A 14,937-nucleotide genomic window follows, 5' to 3' on the forward strand; every position below is an offset into this window, starting at 1 on the left:
CCTTAGCAACCCCATCAACTTTGGTGGCAACTTTGAGCGATCTTTGGATGTGGACCCAGTGATCCCTCTGCCCCTCCACACTGCCAAGAATCCTGCCTTTAATCCTGCCATCTGAATTCAAATTCAACCTTCCAAAATGAATCAATTTACATTTTTCCATGTTGAACTTCATCTGCCACTTCTCAGCCCAGCTCTGCATCCTGTCAATGTCCTGTTGCAATCTACAACAGCTCTCCACACTATCCACCGCTCCACCAACCTTCATGTCATCGGCAAACTTACTAACCATCCTTCCACTTCTCATCCAAGTTATTTTTATAAAAATCATGAAGAGCAGTGGTCACAGAACAGATCCCTGCAGATCACCACTGGTCACCAAGCTCAAGGCTGAATACTTTTGTCAGCTACCACCCTCTGTCTTCTGTGGGCTGGCCAATTCTGTATCCAGACAGCTAAATTTCTCTGTATTCCATATCTCCTTGCATTCTGAATGAGCCTACCACAGGGAACCTTATCAAACGTCTTGCTAAAATCCATTCACTGCTTTTCTTCATCAATGTGTTTCGTCGCATAGAAGATTAGATTCCCTACAGTGTAGAAACAGGCCCTTTGGCCCAACAAGTCCACACCGATCCTCTGAAGAGTAACCCACACAGACCCACTTCCCTCTGACTAATGCACTAAACACTACAGGCAATTTAGCATGGCCAGTTCACCTGACTAGCACACCTTTGGACTGTGGGAGGAAATAGGAGCACCCAGAGGAAACCCATGCAGACATGGGGAGAATGTGCAAACTCCACACAAACAGTCAGCCGAGGCTGGAATCTAACCTGGGACCTTGGTGTTTTGAGGCAGCAGTGCTAACCACTGAGCCACTGTGCCGCCCCAAATAATTCAGTAAGCCTTGTAAGGCATGATCTGCGCCTCTCAATGGTTTTCGAAATAATCATAAATCCTGCCTCTCAAAATCCTTTCCAATAATTTACCCACCACCGACTGATTAGTTTGTAATTCCCAGGGTTTTCCCTATTCCCTGTCTTGAACATTTGTCATTCTCCAATCATCTCAAACTATTCCAGTGGACAGTGAGGATGCAAAAATCATTGCCAAAGGCACAACAATCTCTTCCCTCGCTTCTTCTAGTAACCTTGGATATATCCTGTCTGGCCCAGGAATCTTATCTATCCTCATGTTTTTCAAAATTTCCAGCACATTCTCCTTCTGAACATCAACCTGTTTGAGCGTATCAGTTTGTTTCACACTGTCCTGGCAAATGACAAGGTCTCTCTCTCTCTCACCGGTGAATACTGAAGCAAAGTGTTCATTAAGGACCTCCCCTACCTCGTCCGACTCCATAGAATCCTTACAATGTGGAAACAGACCATTTGGCCCAACACGTCCACATTAACCTTCTGAAGAGTACCCACCCAGACCCATTCTCCTACCGTATGTATCCCTGAATACTACAGGCAATTTAGGCAATGCAGGCACTTCAACTGCATATCTTTGGACTGTGGGAGGAAACTGGAGCACCCGGAGGAAACCCATGCAGACGCTGGGAGAAACTCCATGCAGATACTCTGCCCAAGGCTGGAATTGAACCTGAGAACTTAGTGCTGTGAGGCAACAGTGCTAACCACTGTGCCATGGTGCTGCTCTCCAGGCACAAGTTCCCTCCACTGTTACTGATAGGCCCCACCCTCACTCCGGCCATCCTCTTGTTCTTCACATAAGTGTAGAACATATCCTGGAATGTTATGATATTTCATACTATATTTATTAGCATGGTAAGAGTGCCACAATTTATACAAATGTACTGGATAGAAACAAGTCAATCAGTCAAAAAGATCATTGCTTGCATTTACGCTTCACACAGGTCTCCTTTTGGTAAGATAAAAATAAAGGAAGGGTATTTAAAGTGTTGGCAGCCCCCAGAATTGAAATAGCACCCACTGGTTTGGACCAGGTGCATCTGGTTGCCGAGATAAGAAAATTGTCAAGGCTTAGGCCACACAATCTTTCAGCCCTCCTTGAAACAAGTTGATACCAGAAAATGAGAATTGCAAACATCAAGCCCATTAAAGGGGAATGTGAAATACCCAGAGTCTCCCACTGCTGGTCTTCCACATGCAGGACCTTGTCAAAAGCCTGGAGTCCATGTGGACTGCATCAAAAGCATTGCCCCCATCTGGTCACCTGTCTGAAAAATCAAATCAAGTTGGTCAGACATGACCTCCCTTAACAAAACCCCTCCTTTATTTTTATCTTACTGGACGGCACGGTGACTCAGTGGTTAGCACTGCAGCCTCACAACACTGGAGACCCAGGTTCGATTCCCACCATGGGTGACTGTCTGTGTGGAGGTTGCACATTATCCCTGAGTCTGCATGGGTTTCCTCTAGGTGCTCCGGTTTCCTCCTACAATCCAAAAATGTGCAGGTTAGGTGAATTGGCCATGCTAAATTGCCTGTAGTGTTAGGTTCATGAGTCGGGGGTAAATGGGTCTGGGTGGGTTGCTCTTCGGAGGGTTGGTGTGGACTTGTTAGGACTGTTCTTGATTAATCTCTGCCTCTCCAAATGCAGATTAATTGTCCCTCAGAATTGCTTCCAAAAACATCCCCACCACTGGGTTGACTGGCCAGCCCTGTCGTATCCTGGCTTATCCTTTGCCGCCTCCTTGGATAACGGTACAACATTGGCTGTCCTCCAGTCCTCTGGCAACTCTTTTGTAGCTAGAGAGGAATTGAGCAAGTGCCTGTGCTATATCCCTCCCCCACCTTGTGTCACTCAATACCCTGGGATAAACTGGGAGAGACTGGTTTTAATTCTACCAAGTATGATTTGGCTAGAGCAAACTGGGAGCTGTGGAACTGTGGTTAGCACTGTTGCCTCACAACACCAAGGTCCCGGGTTCAATTCCACCCTCAGGCAGTTTGGAGTTTGCACATTTTCCCTGTGCCTGTGTGGGTTGCCTCCAGATGCTTTGGTTTCCTCCTGCAGTCTAAAGATGTGCAGGTCAGGTGGATTGGCGAAGGTAAATTGCCTATAATGTCCAGGGAAGTCCAGGCTAGGTGGATTAGCCGTGGGAAATGCAGGCTTACAGGGTTGGCATAGGGGTGGGTCTGGGTGAGGGTCTTATTTGGAAAGTCAGTTTGCACTCTATTAGATTACTTACAATGTGGAAACAGGCCTTTTGGCCCAACAAGTCCACACAGATCCGCCAAAGCGCAGATCACCCAGACCCTCTTTTACTTTCTTCCCTGTCGCTCCTGAAGAAAATATATGCTGGAACATTGAGCTAGGAGATAGTGAGGTCTGCAGATGCTGGAAATTAGAGTTGAGTGTGTGTTGCTGGAAAAGCACAGCAGGTCTGGCAGCATCCGAGGAGCAGGAAAATCAATGTTTCGGGCTGGAGCCCTTCATCAGGAGTTAACAGAAATAACAGAAAGTGGTTGGAATATTGAGCTGTCAATCCTCCCCATGTCTCGACTGCATCTCAGTAACAATAACATTATTTGTTTTAATTTGTACCCTCAGCTCACCTACCTTGTTTGTCAGATTCTAGGCATTGAACAAAAAACACCATATATCCATCCCAGACTCCATTGTGCCTTAACTGGCCAATAACAATTATGGCCTTCTGACTCATTTGCTATCTTTTCTAATTTTGGCTGTTCATCTTCCCTGAAGATCATTATCTCTGGCTCCCACAGTTCATCAAGTATGTTTAAACCTTCCCCAAGACAGCAGCAAACCTGCCCACAAGGGTCCCATCTCAATTTAGGTGCAACCCTGTCTCTCTTGAACTGGTCCCAGCATGCTTAAAACTTATCCCAATGTCCAAGAAATGTAAAGTCTGCCCTCTGCACTACCCCTGAAGCCACACAGTCATCTAAACTAACCTGAACAAATAAAATGAAAGAACTACAAATGCCAGAAGTCAGAAACAAAAATAGAAATTGATGGAAAAACTCAGTAGATCTGGCAGCATGTACAGAGGGAAATCGGTTAACATTTTGGGTCCAGTGACCCTTGTTCATAACTGTGGAATTGATTAGAGAATTCAATTCAGAATTGAATCCTCGAACACCGTAGTCCTGCAGTTCTTACTCCTCCCCTGTTGTGCAGCAGACTTGCCCAAGGTGCCATGACTCTGGATTAGTGGTGCAGATGTTGACTGCCACTGCTTTCCCCTGCGCAATCATCTCCCCCAGCCCTGTCAATAACAGTATATCTGTAGAAAAGGGATAACCAGTAGAGGATGCATACACTTCTAGTCAGCAGTGGTCACCCATGCCCTGTCTTGCTGTTCAGTTGGCACATGCAGCATGGCCACCTCACTGAACGTGCTTTCCACAACTTTCTTAGCGTTGTGGATTCTACACAGTGAATTCACCCACAGCTTCAGCACCAACATGCAGTTCAGTTGCAACTGCAGCTGCACACACTTGCTCTACACATGTTCATCAGGGGCAACAAAAGTTTCCATGATTTGCCACATAGCACAGGAGGAACATACCATGACTCTGAGCTCTACTGCCATGACTTCTTTTTAAGCATCCTGTCTGAACTGGTGCAAACCCCTGTCCTTCACATCAGAAGTATCCATGTCCATTTTGAACATGATACTTATCAACCAGGAGTTCTCACTGATTTTGTTTTTTAAGAAAGGCATCACAGGGCTCAATTTTCACCATGCTCTGTGTAAGAAGTTTCAGCTTTCATTTCAAATTTCTTGCATTTGCAGTTTTTAAAATTTCTTCATCCTCTGCCTGTGTGCATTTTCCTTTCTGTCAGTTAGTTAATTGGATGACAACAGTAATGAGTATTTAGCACGTTCCTTTAATGTAGCAAAGCATCCCAAGCTTCACAGGAGCAATTAGGAAACAAAATTCAACTGCAACCCACATAGGAAGAGATATTGGGAAGTGATTAATAAATAAGTACATTTTAAAATGACGGGGAAGATGGAGAATTTAGGGATGGAATTTGAGAGCTTGGTGCTCAGGTAGCCAAAATCATGCCCATCAGATGGAAACTAAGGTGTTGAGGAGGTCAGAGTGGGGCTGAAGGTAGTTAAAGATAGGTAGGACTGATGCCATCATGAAGTGCTTTGAAACAAACACTGACATTTATTATTTATTTTTGATCTTTCTTTCTGATTGGCAGAACTAGTTTGTGCAATTCTTTTTCTCCAATTTAGTGAAAGTACTTGGTTTTCTGTTCTAATTACAGATGTATGGCTGAACCCTGACCTTCTGTATTGTTTAAAGATGCTAACATTTTCTATCTACTTGTGGGATGTGGGCATCCCTGGCTGGGCCAGCATTTACTGCCCGTGCCTGGTTGCCCTTAGGAAGATGCTAGTGACCTGATTTCTTGAACAATTGCTGTCCATGTGATGTAGGCAGACCCACAGTGTAGGGAATTCTGGGATTATGACCCAGTATCAGTGAAGGAATGGTGATATATTTCTTAGTTAGGATGGTGAGTGGTTTTGGAGGGGAACTTGCTGATGGTAGTATTGCCATATAGCTGCTGCCCTTGTCCTTCTAGATGGTAGTGGTTGTGGGTCTTGAAGGTGAATGTTTGTGGTGCATCTTGTGGATAGTACAAACTGCTGCGACTGAACATTGGTTGTGGAGAGTGAAGATGGTGCTAGTTAAATGGGCTGCTTTGATCTGGATGATGTCAAGCATCTTGAGTGTTGTTGGAGCTGCACTTGTTCAGGCAGACAGGGAGTATTCCATCACACTCCTGACCTGTGACAAGCTTTGGGAGCCAGGATATGAGTTATTCACTAGGAGAAAGTGAGGACTGCAGATGCTGGAGTTCAGAGCTGAAAAATGTGTTGCTGGAAAAGCGCAGCAGGTCAGGCAGCATCAAAGGAGCAGGAGAATCGACGTTTCAGGCATAAGCCCTTCTTCAGGAATCCTGAAGAAGGGCTTATGCCCGAAATGTCGATTCTCCTGCTCCTTTGATGCTGCCTGACCTCCTGCGCTTTTCCAGCAACACCTTTTTCAGCTATGAGTTATTCACTGCAATATTCCTGTCTCTGACATGCTCATGTAGCCGCTATATTTATATGGCATGTTCCGTTATGTTTCTGGTCAATTATACACCACAAGATGTTGATCGTGGGGAATTCAGTGATGTAACACCTTTGAAAATCAAAGGGCGGTGGTTAGATTCCTCCTACTGGGGGTAGTCTTTGCTTGACATTTGTGTGGCATGACTGTTACTTGCTATGTTTCAGCCCAAGCCTGGAAATTGTTCAGGTCTTGCTGCATTTCAATATGGACTGCTTCAGTATCTGAGGAACTGAGAATACCACTAAACATTGTGCACTCATTGATGAACATCCCCACTTCTGACCTAATGTTAAAGGGAAGGTTGGACTTGATCGGTGTCACTAATATATCCTGGTTTCTTTCTTATCTACCCTATTTGCTGTTCGTGAATATTTTCTTTGCATTTTATGTCTCAGATTGGATACACTGTCCGTTTTGAAGATCTCACCTCTGACAAGAGTAAAATCAAGTTCTTAACTGATGGGATGTTGCTTCGAGAGGCTATTGGAGACCCACTCCTTCGCAGGTACAGTGTGGTGATTTTGGATGAAGCCCATGAAAGGACTGTTCACACTGATGTTCTCTTTGGCATTGTGAAAGCTGCACAGAAAAAACGGAAGGAACTCAGCAAAATGCCGCTGAAAGTAAGAGTTTGGTTTGTCTTCTATCATGTGCAAATCTGTTAAACTGTACAGCATATCTTTGTTGCTGCCTAACCCCTACCTGGGGTTTCTGTTATACAGAGTGGTCCAGAACAGTTGGATGGCCATTTGGTCTAAAAAGCCTGAAATCACTCTTAGAAGAGCACTCTAGTTAATTCCACCATGTCCAATTCTTCTATATTGTATTCCAAGTATTTATCCAGTTTCCTATGGAATCATATTATTGATTTTGCATCCACCAACTTATCAAGTAGTGTATTGTAAATTTTGATCTTTAATTCTGTAAAGATTTTCATCATGTTCTGTCTGGTACTTTTAATAATCACCTTGAACCTGTGCCCTCTTACTATCTTTCTTTTAGCCAGTGGAAATCATTTATTTTTTATTTACTTAATCTATACCTTCCATGGTTTAAAGCATCTCTGTCAAATCTCTTCTTGTCCATCTCTGCTCTAACAAGACTCCATTCTCCACGTAACTATAATTACTTCATCCCTGGAGAATCAAATAGATTTAGTTGAATGAGTCATTCAAGTAAATCGATTTGATTCTTGTCCAGCTCCTTCCTAAAATTTAGTGCCAAGAATTGGACAAAATAGGGTTTAAGGTTTATATGGCTTTGTAATAACGTCTTGGCTGCTAATTGTCGTGGAAATTAAATGGACTCGACTCAACTATTCGCAAGAGCAAAGAAAAGAGCTTTATTAATTTTTTTAACCTCTGCATTGCGGAGGGACCACATGCACTTGGCAAAAATGCCTTGTGCAAGGGCCCTGAGCATAATTCAAAAACTCTCCTTATACCATTCTTATCACGGCCTCAAGGGCAAAGACTGGGAAAACACAAGTTTTTTTTTCATTCCTTTGTTGTGGACATACTGTTCTTTTGTTTTCCTTAGCTCAAATCTGAAATCAACTGTTCACAAGGCCAGTTTGAATGTTTACAAAGTTCCGCACAGACCAGCTGTCCCTCGGCTGCAGACTTCAGCAAAGTTGCAAAGTGTCAGAAAAGTTTTAACTTTAGTAAAGCATTGTCTTTCAGACTTCAGAGTAAATGGATTTCAGAGTAAATGTTAATTTTGTTAATTTTCCATTACACTAATACTGTGCTTTGATTCATTAAACGCAAGATTCTGTATGGTGTATTAACTCTGTTTGTTAGCCTGTCCTGCCCCCTGCAAAGATGTAGATACAGACACTGACCACTATGCATTGAATTTATTTGTCATGTGTTTATTCACTTGGCCAGTCTGTGTCCTCTTGAAATCTGTTGCCATCCTCCTTATGGTTTCCTGCACTTGCAAGTTTTCTTTCAGTTGCACATTTTGAAACTGTTCCACCAAGTCCAGTTTATTATTGTTTCTCAAAGTCTGTGTTGTTCCTGGTCCTAAACCTTGGAGAAGAGCATTGAATGTGTCCCATACATCTGAAAAATAGCCAATTTCCACATCTCTTGTCTACCCAGTAGTTAAGACTGTATCCACTTTAGAGGATCATAGTAGCCATTTCCACCACCTCCAGTGAGATGCTACCACCAGATACACATTCTCTCCCTCTCTTGTCAGCCTTCCGCGGGGACTATTCCCTCCGGAACACCCTGGTCTACTCTTCCTTCACTCCCAAAAACAATCCCCCCACCCCCCTCCCCCGACAGCTTCATGGAGCCTTCCCCTGTAGGCGGAGAAGGTGTAGTCTGTGGTCTTCCTCCCTTCTCAGTATCTAAGGGCCTAAACATCCCTTCCTGGTTTTACCTGCACTTTACACAATCTAGTCTACTGCATTTGCTGCTCACAGTATGGTCTCCTCTGCACTGGGGAAACGAAGCATAGACTGGGTGACTGCTTCGCAGAACACCTACGTTCTGTCCGCAAAAAAGACCCTGAGCTTTCAGTTGCCTGCTACTTCAACACACCACCGTATCCCCTTGCTGCAGTGCTCCAGCAAAGCTCGGTGCAAGCTGGAAGAACAGCACCTCATTTTCCAATTGGGAACCCTGCAGCCTTCTGGACTCCATACTGAGTTCAATAACTTTAGAACTTGAGCTCTCCCATGACATTACCCCCAACCCCTACACATCAGGCCTTGTTATCACATAGTCTCATATCACACACAACCCATTGTTAGCCACTAACAGTCCCTGTTAATAGCTATTCACCCTCTTAGCCAGATCATTATCCACTCTGTTTTTTCTCTCCCTTTTGGGCTCTATCCCCACCTATCATTTACTCATTACCTCCACCACCAGCTCCACCCTATCTTCTGTATATAACCTGACATTTCCTTAACTACCACCAGTTCTGAGGAAGGGTCCCTGAACCCGAAACGTTAACTCTGATTTCTTTCCATAGATGCTGCCAGAACTGCTGAGCTTTTCCAGCAATTTCAATTTTTGTCTTTGTATCCACTTTGGTACTGCCCATTTTCTTTTCCCTGTGGGCTTTAACATTATTAAGCTTGTTGTAATGATACTTTATCCAATACCTTCTGAAAGTTCATGTATACACATCAACTGCACTGCTTTAATCATTCTCATTTCATCAGAAAGCTGTCAATTCATTTTGTCAAGCAAATTTTCTCCTGCACCCACCTCTACAGCAAGTATTGCTATTGCACTAAGATGGAGATCATCTATTCTGGTGTCTCTTTTGTACCCTTGCTTTCACTTGCTGAACAAGCCAAAACTTTCCTCAGTTGCAGTTCCAAACTCCTTTCTTTCTCCACTTTCATGTTCAAACTGGTAATTCATCCATCCTCAAACAAATCCTAATTTTGCCTCTGTTGTTAGGAATTCCTGTCTATCTCCAATTTGTCCTCAGATTTGTCTCTTTCCTAATCCATAACCAGTTTTCATTCAAATCCACAGTGAAACTTCTCTCATCAGGTTTCTGCTCCTCTACAACCTTTGTACGATCTTTTTTAACATCTCTGCATCATTCCTCCACAGCTTGACCTTTCTCTTCACTTTAACACTATCACCATACCCTCCCAATCTTTTGCCTCCACTTGTTAAACCATTTGTTTACTTCAGTGGTTCTGTGACCCATTGGGGTTCTGTGTTATGAACTGAAGCCCTCCTATTTTGAGAGTTGTGCCAAATGTTAAAGTTCTTTTTAAAGTGCGCAAAATATCCCAATTTCCCTGACTTTCACACCAAGATTGATAAAAAGCACAGGCTATATTTTATATGAGCAAGGATTATTGTTTATTTCAAGTAGTTAGACTATAACAACAGGGAAACAAACATTAACCATTGGCATAAAACTACAAATGAAAATGTGATCTCTTTTTATAAATACTTTGTCACACATACACACTAAAAAGATAGGGCAAATAGAATATTGGCAGAGTAGAAAAACCACAACGTTAGTTCAATGGTCTTTGCTTCCCGGTCGAATGTTGAGAAGATCCTTTTATATCAAGACAAGCGTGAGTTGTTTGGATGCCTCGGATGCTTCCACTGTTTGTAAGAAGTACATTGTGGCTGATTTGGCTTGAAAAATATTTTTGGCAATTCAGAAGTCAGAGCTCTGCTTGAAAGGTAACTGATTTTTTTCAGGTTTTAAACTGAGTTTTTAAGCATAGAGAAAAGGCTGTACATCCAGGCTGTAAAAAGCACTTCTTTTTCATCTCTATCTTTGTCCCTCTCCCTCTGATTTTTCTCCCCCTCTCTCGCTGTTTGTCTCTAAGCCCCCTTCCACCTCTCTGTCCCTAATCCCCCCTATCTCTATGCTACCCTGCCTTTCTGTCTCTACCCCCTCTGTCTCTCCTTATCTACTTCTACTCTCCACCCCACAACCTCCCCCCACCTCTCCACCGTCTCTGCAACTTGTTCATAGCTCCAAGCTGCCGTGCCACTGAAAACCAATCACACAATCTGGACAAGCACGAGATTTCGGTCCTTGATAAGTGTCACTAATCCACAGACCAAAGATGTTTTATTCTTAACAAGAGCTGCATCAGTATATGCCTCGGCTCCATTGATATCTCGGTATTTGGATCCCTTTCTTGTCCTAGTCTTTTTCCTGCCAGTTGGTGGCAACATATACACTAACAAATTAACTACTATATAACATGCCCATGACATCCAACTGTCAATCTTCTGTGTTACAGGATTGCTTTTTAAAAATATTTTTGGTGTTCGATAAGTGTTTATTTTCTCAGTGAATTGTACAAAATTACATGCATTCCACTGCACAAAAACAAGATCTAATTGGTTCGTGGCAAATAATTGTCATTGATCAGTTAGTGCTTATCCCTTGTTTTCACCTCTTCCCCAAGTGAAAAAAGCTTCTCCAATGAAATCCATCAAACCTCTTCATAATTGTTTTATATCTTATTCATGAGCTTTTCATTTTAGTTCCTCCTTTGTCAGGGTAAAGGTTTCTTTGCAGGCAAAACAGTTTGAATGATTAATTCTTTCTTTTCTACTTGAAAGGTACTTGTCATGTCTGCCACAATGGATGTTGATCTCTTCTCTCAGTACTTTGACAGAGCACCTGTTTTGTATCTGGAGGGGAGGCAGCATTCCATTCAGGTCTTCTACACAAAGGAATCCCAGAGTGACTATCTCCATGCTTCTTTAGTATCAATCTTTCAGATCCACCAGGTGAGTACCTTAGTGCCCAAATGGTTGATTTTCGTCTGAATTTTGAGTTTTCATTTGTGTATGATATTATTTATTATTATCTGCCATGTCCACTGCCTTTCCTTTAGCAATACATTCTATCATCTTGGGAGCCAATTAAATACTTTATTTTGAAATGTGGTTTTAGTATTGTCATCTCTGAGAACTCCGTTATTCTTTTCAAGTGCCGGTTTAAACTAACAAATCCAAGCCAGCTGTTCTTAATTAACCCCCACTGTTCTGGGTGACCTGTGAATCTATGTGGCCAGAAGCTTATTCACGATCAGTGTTTTGACCAATTAGTCTGTAGTTCCCTGTTTTATTGTTTTATTTCCTTTTTTTTTGCATTCACGGCATTATGTTGTCAACCCTGGCCGATCCTCTGACATCACTACCAAATCAACATTAACATTTGGAAGATTATAGTCCAAACCTTTGCTCTTTTTTTGAATGCACTTCATTGTAAACGTTGGAGCCGAAGCATTTTCCACTTTGTGTTCCATCAGTTATTTTAATTTTCCTTTCTTTATCCATGTTTCTTTTTTATAAACTGCTTTACCATCTCCTGTTGGTCTTCATTTTCAGCACTAAAGTCTGTAAATAACATCACAACTCTGTTGTGACACAAGAGTCTACTACTCGATTATGGAAAAGAATTAAATACGTAATTAATTAAAAAACATTAAGAATAGCAGAATAGGTAATGTGTCACAGCTGCAATCTGCGGGAGCTCTTAGAGGCCAGTGTGATTCAGGACAAATAAATCTAAGCAAGGTATATAAAGCTCAAGCAACTTCACCTTAGAATTTGAGCTGGATGCTGAATTACAATCACTGCAACCAATAAGAATCCCTACAGTGTGGAAGCAGGCCATTTGACCCATCAATACTCACCGACTTTCGAAAGAGCATCCCACTCAGACCTACTCTATCCTTGTAACCCTGCATCTCCCATGGCTAATCCACCCAACCTACAAATCCCTGGACACTATAAGCAATTTAGAATGGATAAACCACCTAAACTGCACACCTTTGGACTGAGTGGAAACTTGAGCACGCAGACATGGGGAGAATATGCAAACTCCACACAGACAATTGCCCAAGGGTAGAATTGAACTTAGGTCCTCGCTGTGAGGCATATAAGGGAAGAAGGGATAGATTGTCCTAGGATGTGGTCACATTCATAAAGTAGGGTATTCTGATGTGGTCAGTGCTAAGGGTAACTAAGAGTATGGCAAAAGGGGGACTCAGGGTAAGAGTGCTGGAGCCTCAGTTTTTTGCAATTATCCAACAGGTTTGAAGTTATTTCTGTTTGTTTGGATGAGATTGATGGCTGCAGGTTTGACTATCTAACTGACTGTGACACTTTGGAACAGGGAGCTATGTAAACAAAGAAGAAAAGCAAAAGAAACATTTACTGCTTTGTGCCAGGGTTAACGTTCATTCAAGGTTAGACAGGAACTTGGAAGTAGGAGGTGGAAGATCATATTGGTACCAAAGACTGAGGAAGGGAAATGACTAGCAAAGAAACGCCAAATTGAAGAACAGGGCATCTAGGGTAATAATCTCTGGATTATTATATGTTATGATCCTAGTTGATGGTACTGCTTGACAAGTCAGATCCCAGAACAAAATTTTGATTGATAAATTTATTTTGTTTTAGTTAATTTGGTGACCATTAACTGAAATGCAATTACATGAGGCTGAAGAGTTTCTTTAACAGCAGCAGAAATCTACTGTGCACAAATACAAAAACAATAAAAAGCTATCTAAATATAGATTTGAATTTGAAAGTTCCCAAAACACACACACACGTTTCTGTTTCCTGACTATTATATAAACTGAAATTCAGAGATGTTACATCTTTATAGAGTCACAGAGATATACAGTACAGAATCAGGCCCTTCAGTCCAACTCATCCTTGCCAACCAGATAATCTAAATTAATCCAGTCCCATTTACCCATCCAGATGCCTTTTTAAAATGTTGTAATTGTACCAGCCTCCCCCACTTCCTCGAGCAGGTCACCCCATACATGCATCACTCTTTTCCGTGAAAAAGTTGCCCCTTAAGTCTCTTTTAAATCTTGCCCCTCTCAGCCTAAACTTATGCCTTCTTGTTCTGGACTCCCCCCAACCCAGTGAAAAGACCATGTCTATCCATGCCCCTCATGTTTTTATCAACCTGTATAACATCACCCCTCCAGTCTCTGGCACTCCAGGAAAGACAGCCCCAGCCTGTTCAGCCTCTCCCTATAGCTCAAATCCTCCAACCTAGGCAACATCCTTGTAAATCTTACCTAAACCCTTTCAAGTTTCACAACGTTCTTCTGATAGCATTCCAAAAGCAGTCTAACCAATATCCTGTACAGCTGCAACATGACCTCCTAACCCCCACACTCCATGTTCTGACCAATAAAGATTAGATTAGATTACTTACAGTGTGGAAACAGGCCCTTCGGCCCAACAAGTCCACACCGCCCCGCCGAAGCGTAACCCACCCATACCCCTACATCTTTATCTACCCCTTACCTAACACTACGGGCAATTTAGCATGACCAATTCACCTGACCTGCACATCTTTGGAGTGTGGGAGGAAACCGGAGCACCCGGAGGAAACCCACGCAGACACGGGGAGAACGTGCAAACTCCACACAGTCAGTCGCCTGAGGCGGGAATTGAACCCGGGTCTCTGGCGCTGTGAGGCAGCAGTGCTAACCACTGTGCCACCGTGCCGCAAAGGAAAGCATACTAAACACAAATTTTAAAAAAAATTGACTTCATTGATATATCCCAGTTCTTTGCACTGAATTGAGAAGTTTACACGAATACTTACAAAACTGAGAGCTAGACTTTCTTGGCTTTTAGTTAGAACATAGAACAATACAGCTCAGAACAGGCCCTTCGGCCCACGATGTTGTGCCAAACATTTGTCCTAGCTTAAGCACCTATCCAATTGCCGCTTAAAGGTCACCAATGATTCTGACTCTGCCACTCCCACAGGCAGCGCATTCCATGCCCCCACCACTCTCTGGGTAAAGAAGCTACCCCTGACATCCCCCCCATACCTTCCACTCTTCACCTTTGAATTTATGTCCCCTTGTAACACTCTGTTGTACCCGGGGAAAAAGTCTCTGAGTGTCTATTCTATCTATTCCCCGATCATCTTATAAACCCCTATCGAGTCACCCCTCATCCTTCGCCGTTCCAATGAGAAAAGGCCTAGCACTGTCAACCTATCCTCGTATGACCTACTCTCCATTCCAGGCAACATCCTGGTAAATCTCCTCTGCACCCTCTTCAAAGCTTCCACATCTTTCCTAAAATGGGGCGACCAGAACTGCACACAGTACTCCAAATGTGGCCTTACTAAGGTCTTGTACGGCTGCAATATCACCTCACGACTCTTGAATTCAATCCCTCTGCTAATGAACGCTAATACACCATAGGCCTTCTTACAAGCTCTATCCACCTGAGTGGCAACTTTCAAAGAGCTATGAACATAGACCCCAAGATCCCTCTGCTCCTCCACCTTATTAAGAACCCTACCGTTAACCCTGTATTCCGCATTCTTATTTGTC

General features: G+C 42.9%; 1 protein-coding gene across 4 annotated transcripts in view; it reads left to right on the top strand.

Moving 5' to 3' along the window:
* The window catches only part of dhx33 (DEAH (Asp-Glu-Ala-His) box polypeptide 33), a 91,442-nt gene that overhangs the window by 16,861 nt on the left and 59,644 nt on the right, over positions 1 to 14,937 (top strand). For all 4 annotated transcript variants that reach the window (XM_072589253.1, XM_072589254.1, XM_072589255.1 and 1 more), the window contains 2 exons: positions 6,491 to 6,718; positions 11,171 to 11,341. In XM_072589253.1, the coding sequence (XP_072445354.1) occupies positions 6,491 to 6,718; positions 11,171 to 11,341 (399 nt within the window). The remainder of the gene's footprint in view (positions 1 to 6,490; positions 6,719 to 11,170; positions 11,342 to 14,937) is intronic.

Source organism: Chiloscyllium punctatum, chromosome 19, assembly GCF_047496795.1.
Source record: "Chiloscyllium punctatum isolate Juve2018m chromosome 19, sChiPun1.3, whole genome shotgun sequence".
NCBI classification, from domain to species: domain Eukaryota; kingdom Metazoa; phylum Chordata; class Chondrichthyes; order Orectolobiformes; family Hemiscylliidae; genus Chiloscyllium; species Chiloscyllium punctatum.